This window comes from Oncorhynchus nerka, linkage group LG23 (genome assembly GCF_034236695.1).
Source record: "Oncorhynchus nerka isolate Pitt River linkage group LG23, Oner_Uvic_2.0, whole genome shotgun sequence".
NCBI lineage: Eukaryota > Metazoa > Chordata > Actinopteri > Salmoniformes > Salmonidae > Oncorhynchus > Oncorhynchus nerka.
Window position 1 is genome coordinate 319,425 of NC_088418.1, and position 15,627 is coordinate 335,051.

At 45.6% G+C, this 15,627-nt stretch overlaps 1 protein-coding gene across 6 annotated transcripts in view; it reads right to left on the reverse strand.

Moving 5' to 3' along the window:
- Nucleotides 1-266: 266 nt before the first annotated feature.
- LOC115106291 (kelch domain-containing protein 3) overlaps nt 267-15,627 on the reverse strand; it is a 78,059-nt gene continuing 62,698 nt past the window's right edge. For all 6 annotated transcript variants that reach the window (XM_029628858.2, XM_029628862.2, XM_029628861.2 and 3 more), the window contains 3 exons: nt 5,857-5,930; nt 3,987-4,065; nt 267-1,654 (listed from right to left, as the gene is read on the reverse strand). In XM_029628858.2, the coding sequence (XP_029484718.1) occupies nt 1,588-1,654; nt 3,987-4,065; nt 5,857-5,930 (220 nt within the window). In that variant the 3' untranslated portion in view covers nt 267-1,587. The remainder of the gene's footprint in view (nt 1,655-3,986; nt 4,066-5,856; nt 5,931-15,627) is intronic.

Below are 15,627 nucleotides of genomic sequence, written 5' to 3' on the forward strand. Positions count from 1 at the left end.
GGGATCATCTCAGGGGTTGGGATCCTCTCAGGGGTTGGGATCCTCTCAGGGGTTGGGATCATCTCAGGGGGTTGGGATCATCTCAGGGGTTGGGATCATCTCAGGGGGTTGGGATCATCTCAGGGGGTTGGGATCATCTCAGGGGGTTGGGATCCTCTCAGGGGGTTGGGATCATCTCAGTAAACTATGGGGGTTGGGATCATCTCAGGGGGTTGGGATCCTCTCAGGGGGTTGGGATCCTCTCAGGGGGTTGGGATCCTCTCAGGGGGTTGGGATCATCTCAGTAAACTATGGGGGTTAGTTGGCATTCTGTCAGGTAGAAGACATTTCTGTGGCGTCCAGTTGTTCAACAGAGAGAAGAGATGACAGAACTATTTTCCACCATAATTTGCAAATAAATTCATAAAAAATCCTACAATGTGATTTTCTGGATTTTTTTCCCGCATTTTGTCCGTCATAGTTGAAGTGTACCTATGATGAAAATTACAGGCCTCTCTCATCTTTTTAAGTGGGAGAACTTGCACAATTGGTGGCTGACTAAATACTTTTTTGCCCCACTGTAGATGCTTTTCTAATGGCGGATTTCTCCTTTAAAAACATGATAATCACTACAGACTGATCTGATCAGTCAGAGAGAAGAGAACGGACCAGAGAAAACAAGAACATGGCATCATTATCATTGCAATTTAAAAAAAATATCAGTGTTGAGTGAAGAATATGTTCTGCTCATTATAATACTGGTAAAACAACCAGGGAGAATATGTTCTGCTCATTGTAATACTGGTAAAACAACCAGGGAGAATATGTTCTGCTCATTGTAACACTAGTTAACAATCAAAGTGATTCTCATTGAGTTGTGAGTATTAGAGCAACACAAACCCAGATACTAAAACAGCATTCAGCACCAATAGAACCCCTCCTGTCAGTGTCCAGGGGCTAAAATAGAGAAGATCTGGTGAACTGGGAGATCAATGATTTTACTTAGCCAACAGCAAGAGACAGTAGGGTTCTGGTGGAGTCAGTCCAGACAGTAGGGTTCTAGTGGAGTCAGTCCAGACAGTAGAGTTCAGATACTGTGGTATGTCTGGGTCAGTTCAGCCTTGGTGTTCAGATACTGTGGTATCTCTGGGTCAGTTCAGCCCTGGTGTTCAGATACTGTGGTATCTCTGGGTCAGTTCAGCCCTGGTGTTCTGGTACTGTGGTAGCTCTGGGTCAGTTCAGCCCTGGTGTTCAGATACTGTGGTATCTCTGGGTCAGTTCAGCCCTGGTGTTCTGGTACTGTGGTATCTCTGGGTCAGTTCAGCCCTGGTGTTCTGGTACTGTGGTAGCTCTGGGTCAGTTCAGCCCTGGTGTTCAGATACTGTGGTATCTCTGGGTCAGTTCAGCCCTGGTGTTCTGGTAGTGTGGTATCTCTGGGTCAGTTCAGCCCTGGTGTTCAGATACTGTGGTATCTCTGGGTCAGTTCAGCCCTGGTGTTCTGGTAGTATGGTATCTCTGGGTCAGTTCAGCCCTGGTGTTCAGATACTGTGGTATCTCTGGGTCAGTTCAGCCTTGGTGTTCTGGTACTGGGGAGGGTACCAGTCCAGATTAGCCGTGAGAGGAGAAGATGGGTCTACTGATGTTACTGTTGGTCGTCATGGCGTTCAGCTCCCACCTACATGGAACACAGAGACCCAGACAGGAGAGAGACCCAGACAGAAGACCCAGATAGGAGACAGAGACAGGAAACCCAGACAGGATACAGAGACAGGAGACCCAGACAGGAGAAAGAGACAGGAGACCCAGAAAAGAGACCCAGACAAGAGTGACCGACCCAGACAAGAGAGAGAGAGAGAGACCCAGACAGGAGACAAGAGACCCAGACAGGAGACCCAGACAGGAGACAAGAGACCCAGACAGGAGACCCAGACAGGAGACAGGAGACCGAGACCCAGACAGGAGACCGAGACCCAGACAGGAGACCCGAGACCCAGACAGGAGACCGAGACCCAGACAGGAGACCCAGACAGGAGACCCAGACAGGAGACAGAGACCCAGACAGGAGACAGAGACAGGAGACCGAGACCCAGACAGGAGACAGAGACCGAGACCCAGACAGGAAACCGAGACCCAGACAGGAGACCGAGACCCAGACAGGAGACCCAGACAGGAGACAGGAGACCCAGACAGGAGACACAGAAAGAGAGCGAAAGAGTCAATGCGTAACAATTGGCTAAATCAACATCCTTTGTCATTCATTGAGGACCTCTGGTTGTTTGTTCTCTCAGTGATTCTGTAGGCCAGGCTCAGGGAAGCCTCACTGAGGCAAAGGAGAGAGACTAATGAGACTAGAGAGGCTGAGGGTTACAGAGAGAGAGACTGATGAGACTAGAGAGGCTGAGGGCTAGGGAGAGAGACTGATGAGACTAGAGAGGGTGAGGGCTAGGGAGAGAGACTGATGAGACTAGAGAGGCTGTGGGCTAGGGAGAGAGACTGATGAGACTAGAGAGGCTGAGGGCTAGGGAGAGAGACTGATGAGACCAGCGAGGCTGAGGGCTAGGGAGAGAGACTGATGAGCCTAGAGAGGCTGAGGGCTAGGGAGAGAGACTGATGAGACTAGAGAGGCTGAGGGCTAGGGAGAGAGACTAATGAGACTAGAGAGAGTGAGGGCTAGGGGGAGAGACTGATGAGACTAGAGAGGGTGAGGGCTAGGGGGAGAGACTGATGAGACTAGAGAGGCTGAGGGCTAGGGAGAGAGACTGATGAGACTAGAGAGGCTGAGGGCTAGGGAGAGAGACTGATGAGACTAGAGAGGCTGAGGGCTAGGGAGAGAGACTGATGAGACTAGAGAGGCTGAGGGCTAGGGAGAGAGACTGATGAGACTAGAGAGGCTGAGGGCTAGGGAGAGAGACTGATGAGACTAGAGAGGCTGAGGGCTAGGGAGAGAGACTGATGAGACTAGAGAGGCTGAGGGCTAGGGAGAGAGACTGATGAGACTAGAGAGGCTGAGGGCTAGGGAGAGAGACTGATGAGACCAGAGAGGCTGAGGGCTAGGGAGAGAGACTGATGAGACTAGAGAGGCTGAGGGCTAGGGAGAGAGACTAATGAGACCAGAGAGGCTGAGGGTTACAGAGGGAGACTAGAGGGACTGAGATGAGAGCTGGCCTGATGACAGGTCACTGGTTGTTTTCACTGGCTCACCTTTCAAACTCACTCCCTCCCTTTCTCTCTCTCTTGTAACACACTCTTTCTGACTTGCTGGAAGCGTGTGTGAGGAGGGGGATGACTCCAGTGTGTTGTGGGACAGGGGGTGATTGGCATGGGGGTTGAAGATCAGTCACTGGGACCCGCCTGATCCCACCAGAGTGGTGTGTGTGTTCACACACACGTATTCAGTTAATTATCAGGTGAACATTAGTAGTGGTAGCAGATAAACGAGTTGACTAGCAGAACATTAGCATGGAAAATAAAACCTTTTACTGGACGAGACTGACGATGCTGTCAAGCACACAAAGATATAATAACACAACCACTAGGAAGAAGAGGACGACAGAAGAGGAGAGGAGAAAGAAAAGTAGAGAGAAAGAGAGGAGAAGAGAAGATGAGAGAAGAGGAGAGGAAGAAGAGGCGAGAAGAAAGAAGTACAAGAGAGAAATGGAGAGAGAACGAGGAGGAGAGAAGAGAACGAGGAAGAGAGAAGAGGAAGGAAGGAGAAATGAGGAGGAGAGAAGAGGAGAGTAGAAAATAAAGAAGATGAGAGGAGGAGAGGAAAGAAGGAGAGAAGAGGCGCGTAGAGTAGAGGAAAGGAGCAGAGAAGAGAAGGAGAGAAGAGAGTGTGGTAGTCCTAGTTGGTCCAGACTAGTTAATAATAGCTAGATTGGGTCAGGGGTTAAAGGTTAGGGGAAGGGGTTACCTGAGGTTGTGTGGTAGACCACCCTGGCCCAGACTAGTTAATAACAGCTAGCTTGCGTTAGGGTCAGGGGTTAAGGGTTAGGGGAAGGTGTTACCTGATGTCGTGTGGTAGTCCCTGCTGGTCCAGACTGTAGTTAATAACAGCTAGCTTGCATAACGTCTTCAGATTAGGACCTGAGACAGGAAAAGATATTAACACCTTTAACATTGCCATCAGGCAGAGCTAATCACACACAGAGACAGAGAGACGGACACAGAGAGACACAGATACAGAGAGACAAAGAGACAGAGAGAAAGTCAGAGTCAACAAAAAATCCGTATTGGCGCCATCTTGATATACTACAACCAGACTTAATCAGTCTAATAAAGTCCCCGTAACCCACCCCCCCACTCCCGTGAGAAGAAACAAACTTCCGTTCAGCTTGTGCCCTTAAAAGGGTTGTGTCACCTCTTGTATATTATGGACAGACAGAGGCTCAGGGGTTGGCTGCTGCTGCAATATGGACAGACAGACAGAGGCTCAGGGGTTGGCTGCTGCTACAATATGGACAGACAGACAGAGGCTCAGGGGTTGGCTGCTGCTACAATATGGACAGACAGACAGAGGCTCAGGGGTTGGCTGCTGCTACAATATGGACAGACAGACAGAGGCTCAGGGGTTGGCTGCTGCTACAATATGGACAGACAGACAGAGGCTCAGGGGTTGGCTGCTGCTACAATATGGACAGACAGACAGAGGCTCAGGGGTTGGCTGCTGCTGCAATATGGACAGACAGAGGCTCAGGGGTTGGCTGCTGCTGCAATATGGACAGACAGACAGAGGCTCAGGGGTTGGCTGCTGCTACAATATGGACAGACAGAGGCTCAGGGGTTGGCTGCTGCTACAATATGGACAGACAGACAGAGGCTCAGGGGTTGGCTGCTGCTACAATATGGACAGACAGACAGAGGCTCAGGGGTTGGCTGCTGCTACAATATGGACAGACAGAGGCTCAGGGGTTGGCTGCTGCTACAATATGGACAGACAGACAGACAGACAGAGGCTCAGGGGTTGGCTGCTGCTACAATATGGACAGACAGAGGCTCAGGGGTTGGCTGCTGCTACAATATGGACAGACAGACAGACAGACAGAGGCTCAGGGGTTGGCTGCTGCTACAATATGGACAGACAGACAGAGGCTCAGGGGTTGGCTGCTGCTGCAATATGGACAGACAGACAGAGGCTCAGGGGTTGGCTGCTGCTGCAATATGGACAGACAGACAGAGGCTCAGGGGTTGGCTGCTGCTACAATATGGACAGACAGACAGAGGCTCAGGGGTTGGCTGCTGCTACAATATGGACAGACAGACAGAGGCTCAGGGGTTGGCTGCTGCTGCAATATGGACAGAAAGACAGAGGCTCAGGGGTTGGCTGCTGCTACAATATGGACAGACAGACAGAGGCTCAGGGGTTGGCTACTGCTACAATATGGACAGACAGACAGAGGCTCAGGGGTTGGCTGCTGCTGCAATATGGACAGACAGACAGAGGCTCAGGGGTTGGCTACTGCTACAATATGGACAGACAGACAGACAGAGGCTCAGGGGTTGGCTGCTGCTACAATATGGACAGACAGACAGAGGCTCAGGGGTTGGCTGCTGCTGCAATATGGACAGACAGACAGAGGCTCAGGGGTTGGCTACTGCTACAATATGGACAGACAGACAGACAGAGGCTCAGGGGTTGGCTGCTGCTACAATATGGACAGACAGAGGGCAGGCACAGGGGTTGGCATGCTGCTGGCACAGAGACAGGGACAGGATGGGCACTGCCAGTCCACACTGTCCTCAGGTTTATTTACAGCCCACAAACATTGACCCCCTCTGTGACAATGAGACTGACCCTCTGCCAGCTGGCCATGGCTTTGTAGGGGCTGTGGGAGGAACAGGGTGTGTGTGTGTGTGTGAGAAAAAATAACAACTTACTGAAGTCTAGTATGTAGATGTCTGAATGATCCATGAGGTTAAACTCATCTCCCATCCCCTGCTCTGGACATGGGCTGTAGAGAGGAGACAACATGTTAGTTACACTGCTGTTCTGGACATGTCTGAGAGCTCATGACATCACACCGTACAGGGCCATAGAGGTGTCATCACACAGGGTTAGCAGGAAGAGGAAGTATACTGTTCAAGGCTTCTAACACATACAGGAAGTCCACATTAACCCCCCACTTCCTGTGTCTCTCCTTGGTCTCACTGGAGATAGTGTTTCTCCTCCAACCAAAGCATCTACCTAGCATCCCATCCATGTGGTACTATGACTGGTGTGATTGAGCCGTGAACTGTATGTCCATATTGACCACAGAACCCCTGCAGGGAACACTTGACCTGCTCCTCCTCCAGTGTTAACCCTTTCATCACCCAGGTTGAGCCCTGTCAGCCCCAGACCTGGTAGTAAACCCAGGAGGTACAAATTCAAGATCTCAGGAACAAGGATCAGACAGGGAGCCAGTCGGTCACACATAGATCTAGGGTACATGCTGATCAGAAGGACCTGCATCCTGTGTTTTGGGGTTGTTATCAGAAGATGAGAGCAGCTCTTATTAGGCCCACAGGAAGGAGAGAGGAGAGAGGTGGTCAGACAACAGTACTGATAGTAGCACCCCCCTCTTAAAGCCCTCTGTAGCATCTAGCATCACATCTGTTTCCTGCCCTGCCTCAGACCTAGTACAACACACACCTGTCATGTCCTGCTGTCTGCTGGGGCAGACTGGTGCACCACAGAAGACATAGTACTACACACACCTGTCATGTCCTGCTGTCTGCTGGGGCAGACTGGTGCACCACAGAAGACATAGTACTACACACACCTGCCATGTCCTGCTGTCTGCTGGGGCAGACTGGTGCACCACAGAAGACATAGTACTACACACACCTGTCATGTCCTGCTGTCTGCTGGGGCAGACTGGTGCACCACAGAAGACATAGTACAACACACACCTGCCATGTCCTGCTGTCTGCTGGGGCAGACTGGTGCACCACAGAAGACATAGTACTACACACACCTGCCATGTCCTGCTGTCTGCTGGGGCAGACTGGTGCACCACAGAAGACATAGTACAACACACACCTGTCATGTCCTGCTGTCTGCTGAGGCAGACTGGTGCACCACAGAAGACATAGTACTACACACACCTGCCATGTCCTGCTGTCTGCTGGGGCAGACTGGTGCACCACAGAAGACATAGTACTACACACACCTGCCATGTCCTGCTGTCTGCTGGGGCAGACTGGTGCACCACAGAAGACATAGTACAACACACACCTGTCATGTCCTGCTGTCTGCTGAGGCAGACTGGTGCACCACAGAAGTACTACACACATCACATCCATTAGCCTCTCACACACAACCAACACTGAAGCTATCACTTGAATAAGCTATCGTCTAATCGGGTATCGTCGAACCAACTATAGTTGCCTGTAGGTATAGTTGAATCAGTTATAATTGTCTGTAGCTATAGTATAATCAGGTATAGTATAATCAGGTATAGTATAATCAGGTATAGTTGAATCAGGTATAGTTGATTCAGGTATAGTTGATTCAGGTATAGTTGTCTGTAGCTGAATCAGGTATAATTGTCTGTAGCTATAGTTGAATCAGGTATAATTGTCTGTAGCTATAGTTGAATCAGGTATAATTGTCTGTAGCTATAGTTGAATCAGGTATAGTTGAATCAGGTATAGTTGAATCAGGTATAATTGTCTGTAGCTATAGTTGAATCAGGTATAGTTGAATCAGGTATAGTTGAATCAGGTATAGTTGAATCAGGTATAGTTGAATCAGTTATAGTTGAATCAGGTATAATTGAATCAGGTATAATTGTCTCTAGTTATAGTTGAATCAGGTATAGTTGAATCAGGTATAATTGTCTGTAGCTATCAGTTGAATCAGGTATAATTGTCTGTAGCTATAGTTGAATCAGGTATAATTGAATCAGGTATAATTGTCTCTAGTTATAGTTGAATCAGGTATAATTGTCTGTAGTTATAGTTGAATCAGGTATAATTGAATCAGGTATAATTGAATCAGGTATAATTGTCTGTAGCTATAGTTGAATCAGGTATAATTGTCTGTAGCTATAGTTGAATCAGGTATAATTGAATCAGGTATAAATGTCTGTAGCTATAGTTGAATCAGGTATAGTTGAATCAGGTATAATTGTCTCTAGTTATAGTTGAATCAGGTATAGTTGAATCAGGTATAGTTGAATCAGGTATAATTGTCTGTAGCTATAGTTGAATCAGGTATAATTGTCTCTAGTTATAGTTGAATCAGGTATAGTTGAATCAGGTATAGTTGAATCAGGTATAGTTGAATCAGGTATAATTGAATCAGGTATAATTGTCTGTAGTTATAGTTGAATCAGGTATAAATGTCTGTAGCTATAGTTGAATCAGGTATAATTGTCTGTAGTTATAGTTGAATCAGGTATAATTGTCTCTAGCTATAGTTGAATCAGGTATAGTTGTCTGTAGCTATCAGTTGAATCAGGTATAATTGTCTCTAGTTATAGTTGAATCAGGTATAGTTGTCTGTAGCTATCAGTTGAATCAGGTATAGTTGTCTGTAGTTATCAGTTGAATCAGGTATAGTTGTCTCTAGTTATAGTTGAATCAGGTATAATTGTCTGTAGCTATAGTTGAATCAGGTATAATTGTCTGTAGTTATCAGTTGAATCAGGTATAGTTGTCTGTAGTTATCAGTTGAATCAGGTATAGTTGTCTCTAGTTATAGTTGAATCAGGTATAGTTGAATCAGGTATAATTGTCTGTAGCTATAGCTGAATCAGGTATAATTGTCTCTAGTTATAGTTGAATCAGGTATAGTTGTCTGTAGCTATAGTTGAATCAGGTATAATTGTCTGTAGTTATAGTTGAATCAGGTATAATTGTCTGTAGTTATCAGTTGAATCAGGTATAGTTGTCTGTAGTTATCAGTTGAATCAGGTATAATTGTCTCTAGTTATAGTTGAATCAGGTATAGTTGAATCAGGTATAATTGTCTCTAGTTATAGTTGAATCAGGTATAGTTGAATCAGGTATAAATGTCTCTAGTTATAGTTGAATCAGGTATAGTTGAATCAGGTATAAATGTCTCTAGCTATAGTTGAATCAGGTATAATTGTCTGTAGTTATCAGTTGAATCAGGTATAGTTGTCTGTAGTTATCAGTTGAATCAGGTATAATTGTCTCTAGTTATAGTTGAATCAGGTATAGTTGAATCAGGTATAATTGTCTCTAGTTATAGTTGAATCAGGTATAGTTGAATCAGGTATAATTGTCTCTAGTTATAGTTGAATCAGGTATAGTTGAATCAGGTATAGTTGAATCAGGTATAATTGTCTGTAGCTATAGTTGAATCAGGTATAAATGTCTCTAGTTATAGTTGAATCAGGTATAGTTGAATCAGGTATAAATGTCTCTAGCTATAGTTGAATCAGGTATAGTTGAATCAGTTATAGTTGAATCAGGTATAATTGTCTCTAGTTATAGTTGAATCAGGTATAGTTGAATCAGGTATAAATGTCTCTAGTTATAGTTGAATCAGGTATAGTTGAATCAGGTATAAATGTCTCTAGCTATAGTTGAATCAGGTATAGTTGAATCAGTTATAGTTGAATCAGGTATAATTGTCTCTAGTTATAGTTGAATCAGGTATAGTTGAATCAGGTATAATTGTCTCTAGTTATAGTTGAATCAGGTATAGTTGAATCAGGTATAATTGTCTCTAGTTATAGTTGAATCAGGTATAGTTGAATCAGGTATAGTTGAATCAGGTATAATTGTCTGTAGCTATAGTTGAATCAGGTATAAATGTCTCTAGTTATAGTTGAATCAGGTATAGTTGAATCAGGTATAAATGTCTCTAGCTATAGTTGAATCAGGTATAGTTGAATCAGTTATAGTTGAATCAGGTATAATTGTCTCTAGTTATAGTTGAATCAGGTATAGTTGAATCAGGTATAAATGTCTCTAGTTATAGTTGAATCAGGTATAGTTGAATCAGGTATAAATGTCTCTAGCTATAGTTGAATCAGGTATAGTTGAATCAGTTATAGTTGAATCAGGTATAATTGTCTCTAGTTATAGTTGAATCAGGTATAGTTGAATCAGGTATAAATGTCTCTAGTTATAGTTGAATCAGGTATAGTTGAATCAGGTATAAATGTCTCTAGCTATAGTTGAATCAGGTATAGTTGAATCAGGTATAAATGTCTCTAGCTATAGTTGAATCAGGTATAGTTGAATCAGGTATAAATGTCTCTAGTTATAGTTGAATCAGGTATAGTTGAATCAGGTATAAATGTCTCTAGCTATAGTTGAATCAGGTATAGTTGAATCAGGTATAAATGTCTCTAGCTATAGTTGAATCAGGTATAGTTGAATCAGGTATAAATGTCTCTAGCTATAGTTGAATCAGGTATAGTTGAATCAGGTATAAATGTCTCTAGCTATAGTTGAATCAGGTATAGTTGAATCAGGTATAATTGTCTGTAGTTATAGTTGAATCAGGTATAAATGTCTGTAGTTATAGTTGAATCAGGTATAGTTGAATCAGGTATAATTGAATCAGGTATAAATGTCTCTAGCTATAGTTGAATCAGGTATAGTTGAATCAGGTATAAATGTCTCTAGCTATAGTTGAATCAGGTATAGTTGAATCAGTTATAGTTGAATCAGGTATAATTGTCTCTAGTTATAGTTGAATCAGGTATAGTTGAATCAGGTATAATTATCTGTAGCTATCAGTTGAATCAGGTATAATTGTCTCTAGCTATAGTTGAATCAGGTATAGCTGTGTGTTGCCATCATTTTGTATCAGCCACCATTTTGAATCAGCCATCAGTTGAATCAGGTATACAGTATTTATCTGTAGCAGCTAAGGCAAGGGAATAGCTGAACCATGTACAGTCTGCTTTGGCTAAAGTCAATTCGGTGTGAGGATGTGAAAGCCAATATTGCTTGAATAAGAGGAAAACAGTTAATTAATTACAATAACATCCATCAGTTGGATGACATCCTGTCGAAGGTGAACTATCCCTCTTCCTTCTGTTTTCCCATCTCCTCCTTTCGCTCACTCCATTCATTTTCATTACTTACTCCATCATTATCCATCTCTCTCCGCGTTCCCAGGATGTTGTAAGGTTTTACGTTCCTAATCTTGACTAAATAAACAGCTTGTGGATTTAAAGCGGCCAGGAGAGGAACGGAGCACGAGCCCACAGGTCCCAGGGGGCCAGCTGGGGAACTCATTACGCACCAACTCTACCCCCCCCCACCCAGATCTTCTACTACCCCCACCCCCTCCTTGGTAGGTCCCCTAACCCTGACCACCCCACCAACCTCCCCCAGCAGCTTACAGCGATTTTCAAACACAATGAGATTAGAGGTGACGTGGGGAGAAAGACAAGTCTCTCTGGCTAGAAAGTTGTAGAAATTTAAATCCTACCCTGTGATGTCACAGCAGAAGCCTTTTAGGACCTTTCTTCTGATCTTTTTAACCACAGTTCATAGAAACACGCCGTTTTCAGATGGAGACATAGGTTTGGTGCTGGAGATGTTAAAACGTGGCACTTTAAACAGACATGCCCCTCTCTCTCGTTCAGTACAGCAGACTGACACTTTAAACAGACATGCCCCTCTCTCTCGTTCAGTACAGCAGACTGACACTTTAAACAGACATGCCCCTCTCTCTCGTTCAGTACAGCAGACTGACACTTTAAACAGACATGCCCCTCTCTCTTTCAGTACAGCAGATTTGCACTTTAAACAGACATGCCCCTCTCTCTCGTTCAGTACAGCAGACTGACACTTTAAACAGACATGCCCCTCTCTCTTTCAGTACAGCAGATTTCTGACACAAATGGGAAACTGTGCAGAAGGGCAGTTCATAGGGTTACACTAGGCTGATCACCAGGGAGACAGAGACACCCGGTGAGACGATGTTAGCATTAGGGCCTGTATCTGTTCCTCCTGATAAGAGTCTGACAGGAAGTCATATTGTAGCATGATGAGTTCCTCTGACCAGAAGGTTCTGAAGGACGAACAGGAAGTAGTGTAATGATTCTGAAGGTCCACAGCTTAACAGGAAGTGGACAGAGGATGAAGCAGGAAGCAGTCTCACATCAAATCCGTCCAAGACTGAGGATACAGCCGATAACAGACTCCCAGTGCTTGTTCAGGCCAGGGATAGATCATCACTGGGGCTGGTCTTCATGAAGGCATAGCACATGATGGTGTGATGGCATTTCCTTATCTGCTAAAGAGTAGCATCGTTGTTGGACATGTGAAAGTTGTTGTTGGAATCACAAACAATAGACAACATTGTGTTTTCTTGAGCTGTTTCAAGGTTCCTCTGGGTTAGTTGTAGGGCCTTTGTCTCTATAACATGGTGTGAAGGGTTCTCTCTGGGTTAGTTGGAGGGCCTTTGTCTCTATAACATGGTGTGAAGGGTTCTCTCTGGGTTAGTTGGAGGGCCTTTGTCTCTATAACATGGTGTGAAGGGTTCTCTCTGGGTTAGTTGGAGGGCCTTTGTCTCTATAACATGGTGTGAAGGGTTCTCTCTGGGTTAGTTGTAGGGCCTTTGTCTCTATAACATGGTGTGAAGGGTTCTCTCTGGGTTAGTTGTAGGGCCTTTGTCTGTAGTGGCTGACTAGACTGTAGTGGCTGACCAGACTGTAGTGGCTGACTAGACTGTAGTGGCTGACCAGACTGTAGTGGCTGACCAGACTGTAGTGGCTGACCAGACTGTAGTGGCTGACCAGACAGTAGTGACTGACCAGACAGTAGTGGCTGACCAGACTGTAGTGGCTGACCAGACTGTAGTGGCTGACCAGACTGTAGTGGCTGACCAGACTGTAGTGGCTGACCAGACTGTAGTGGCTGACCAGACTGTAGTGGCTGACCAGACTGTAGTGGCTGACTAGACAGTAGTGGCTTACCAGACTGTAGTGGCTGACCAGACTGTAGTGACTGACCAGACTGTAGTGGCTGACTAGACTGTAGTGGCTGACCAGACTGTAGTGGCTGACCAGACTGTAGTGGCTGACTAGACTGTAGTGGCTGACTAGACTGTAGTGGCTGACTAGACTGTAGTGGCTGACTAGACTGTAGTGGCTGACCAGACTGTAGTGGCTGACCAGACTGTAGTGGCTGACTAGACAGTAGTGGCTGACCAGACTGTAGTGGCTGACTAGACTGTAGTGGCTGACCAGACAGTAGTGGCTGACCAGACAGTAGTGGCTGACCAGACTGTAGTGGCTGACCAGACTGTAGTGGCTGACCAGACTGTAGTGGCTGACCAGACTGTAGTGGCTGACCAGACTGTAGTGGCTGACTAGACAGTAGTGGCTGACCAGACAGTAGTGGCTGACCAGACAGTAGTGGCTGACCAGACTCAAATCAGTTGTTACGGGTCTGTCTGCTACATGTGTTTAGGCGAGACAGACTTCAGTCCTGCTCTGCTCTGGAGGTGAGAGACAGTTATCTGGGAGAGATAGTGTCCATCCAAACAGCTCAACTGGGATCATACTAGACTATTGTTCTTCAGTCTAACATCAAATCTCTTCTTCAGTTTTATCACTGCCTAATTTGTTGTGACAGAAAGGGAGACAAGACTACACACATCACATGTGTTTATGTGTAACACTCAACCCCCCAAAGCCTCTGTATACAACCAGGTAGTGGGTTAAAGGGTTACAGATAAGGTGGGTTTGGGACCAGAGGACATGTTGAAGATTTGAAGAGTAAATGACAGTCTCTCAGCCACGAGCCGGACGCTGCTCTGTGCTGACCACAGTGACCCGAGGTCCTGATCAGGTTCTGAACATCCATGTGCTGACCGCCCCATATCCTGCTGGGTCATGTCTTCCATATGGACAGGCTGCATCTGTTTGGGAGGGCTTGACTATGGAGAAACCTCTGACCTTCAGGAGTACAGACAATATGGCATGGCCCATCTCAATGCCTTGGCGTGAGGTAGCTATTCCTCTTCTCTGGCCCGTCTCAATGCCTTGGCGTGAGGTAGCTATTCCTCTTCTCTGGCCCATCTCAATGCCTTGGCGTGAGGTAGCTATTCCTCTTCTCTGGCCCATCTCAATGCCTTGGCGTGAGGTAGCTATTCCTCTTCTCTGGCCCATCTCAATGCCTTGGCGTGAGGTAGCTATTCCTCTTCTCTGGCCCATCTCAATGCCTTGGCGTGAGGTAGCTATTCCTCTTCTCTGGCCCATCTCAATGCCTTGGCATGAGGTAGCTATTCCTCTCTTCTGGCCCATCTCAATGCCTTGGTGTGAGGTAGCTATTCCTCTTCTCTGGCCCATCTCAATGCCTTGGCGTGAGGTAGCTATTCCTCTTCTCTGGCCCATCTCAATGCCTTGGTGTGAGGTAGCTATTCCTCTCCTCTGGCCCATCTCAATGCCTTGGTGTTAGTCTGCCCTATGAACCCTGATGTAGAACACAGAGATAATAGATGTATATGCAGCTGGACTAGGAGCTCCACCAGCCAGTAAAGCTGTATGGTGGCAGCAACACATTCTGACATATCTGATACATTAACCCTAAACAGCTCTGGTACCTGCAGCTCAACCAAACACCCTGTTCGAACAACCTTCAGCAGACTGGGAGGTTCTGTACAGATTACATGCCATGGATTAAGGGTGAGGTTGTGGTTTGGTAATGGGGATTAAACCCCAGGTACAGGAACAGGCTAGGGACTGGGATGTTTTGGCTATGTACAGGAATTACTCCCTCTGTGGTCCTCTAAACCTTTACAGTTCCCTAACCCCTCCACTACAGCTAGTCTAGTCAGACCTCCTCGACTACACCTAGTCTAGTCAGACCTCCTCCACTACACCTAGTCTAGTCAGACCTCCTCCACTACACCTAGTCTAGTCAGACCTCCTCCACTACACCTAGTCTAGTCAGACCTCCTCCACTACACCTAGTCTAGTCAGACCTCCTCCACTACACCTAGTCTAGTCAGACCTCCTCCACTACACCTAGTCTAGTCAGATCTCCATATGACCAATTCTGTTGGACCAAACCTCAAATGCAAAGATGGAGTTGAAACTGCTTGTTGTCAGAGAGGTGATATTTAGTCATAGTGGTTGTAAGTGGCAGGGGGAGGGGTTTGGTGTCTGTGTACGAGAGGGAAGGTGCACAGTGCACACAGCACAGAAGACAAGACCAAAAAGAAAACGCTGATAAAAGAATGTATTAAAACCTTGATTCTTGCGATACGGGCATTTGGAACATCGCCCTTAAACATACAGTGCCTCCAGAAAGTTTTCAAACCCCTCAACTTTTTCCACATTTTGTTGTGTTGCAGCCTGAATTTAAAATGGATTAAATTGAGATTGCGTGTCACTGGCCTACACACAATACCCCATATAATGTCAAAGTGGAATTATGCTTTTATATATATATATTTTTTTACAAATGTATAAACAATTACAATCAGAAATGTCTTTGGTCAATAAGTATTCAACCTCTTTGTTATGGCCTAAATAAGTTCAGGAGTAAAAGTGTGCTTAACAAGTCACATCAGTTGAATGGACTCACTTTGTTCAATAGTGTTTAACATGATTTTTGAATGACTACCTCATCTCTGTACCCCAAACATACAATTATCTGTAAGGTCTCTCAGTCGAGAAGTGAATTTCAAACACAGATTTAACCACAAAGACCCGGGAGGTTTTC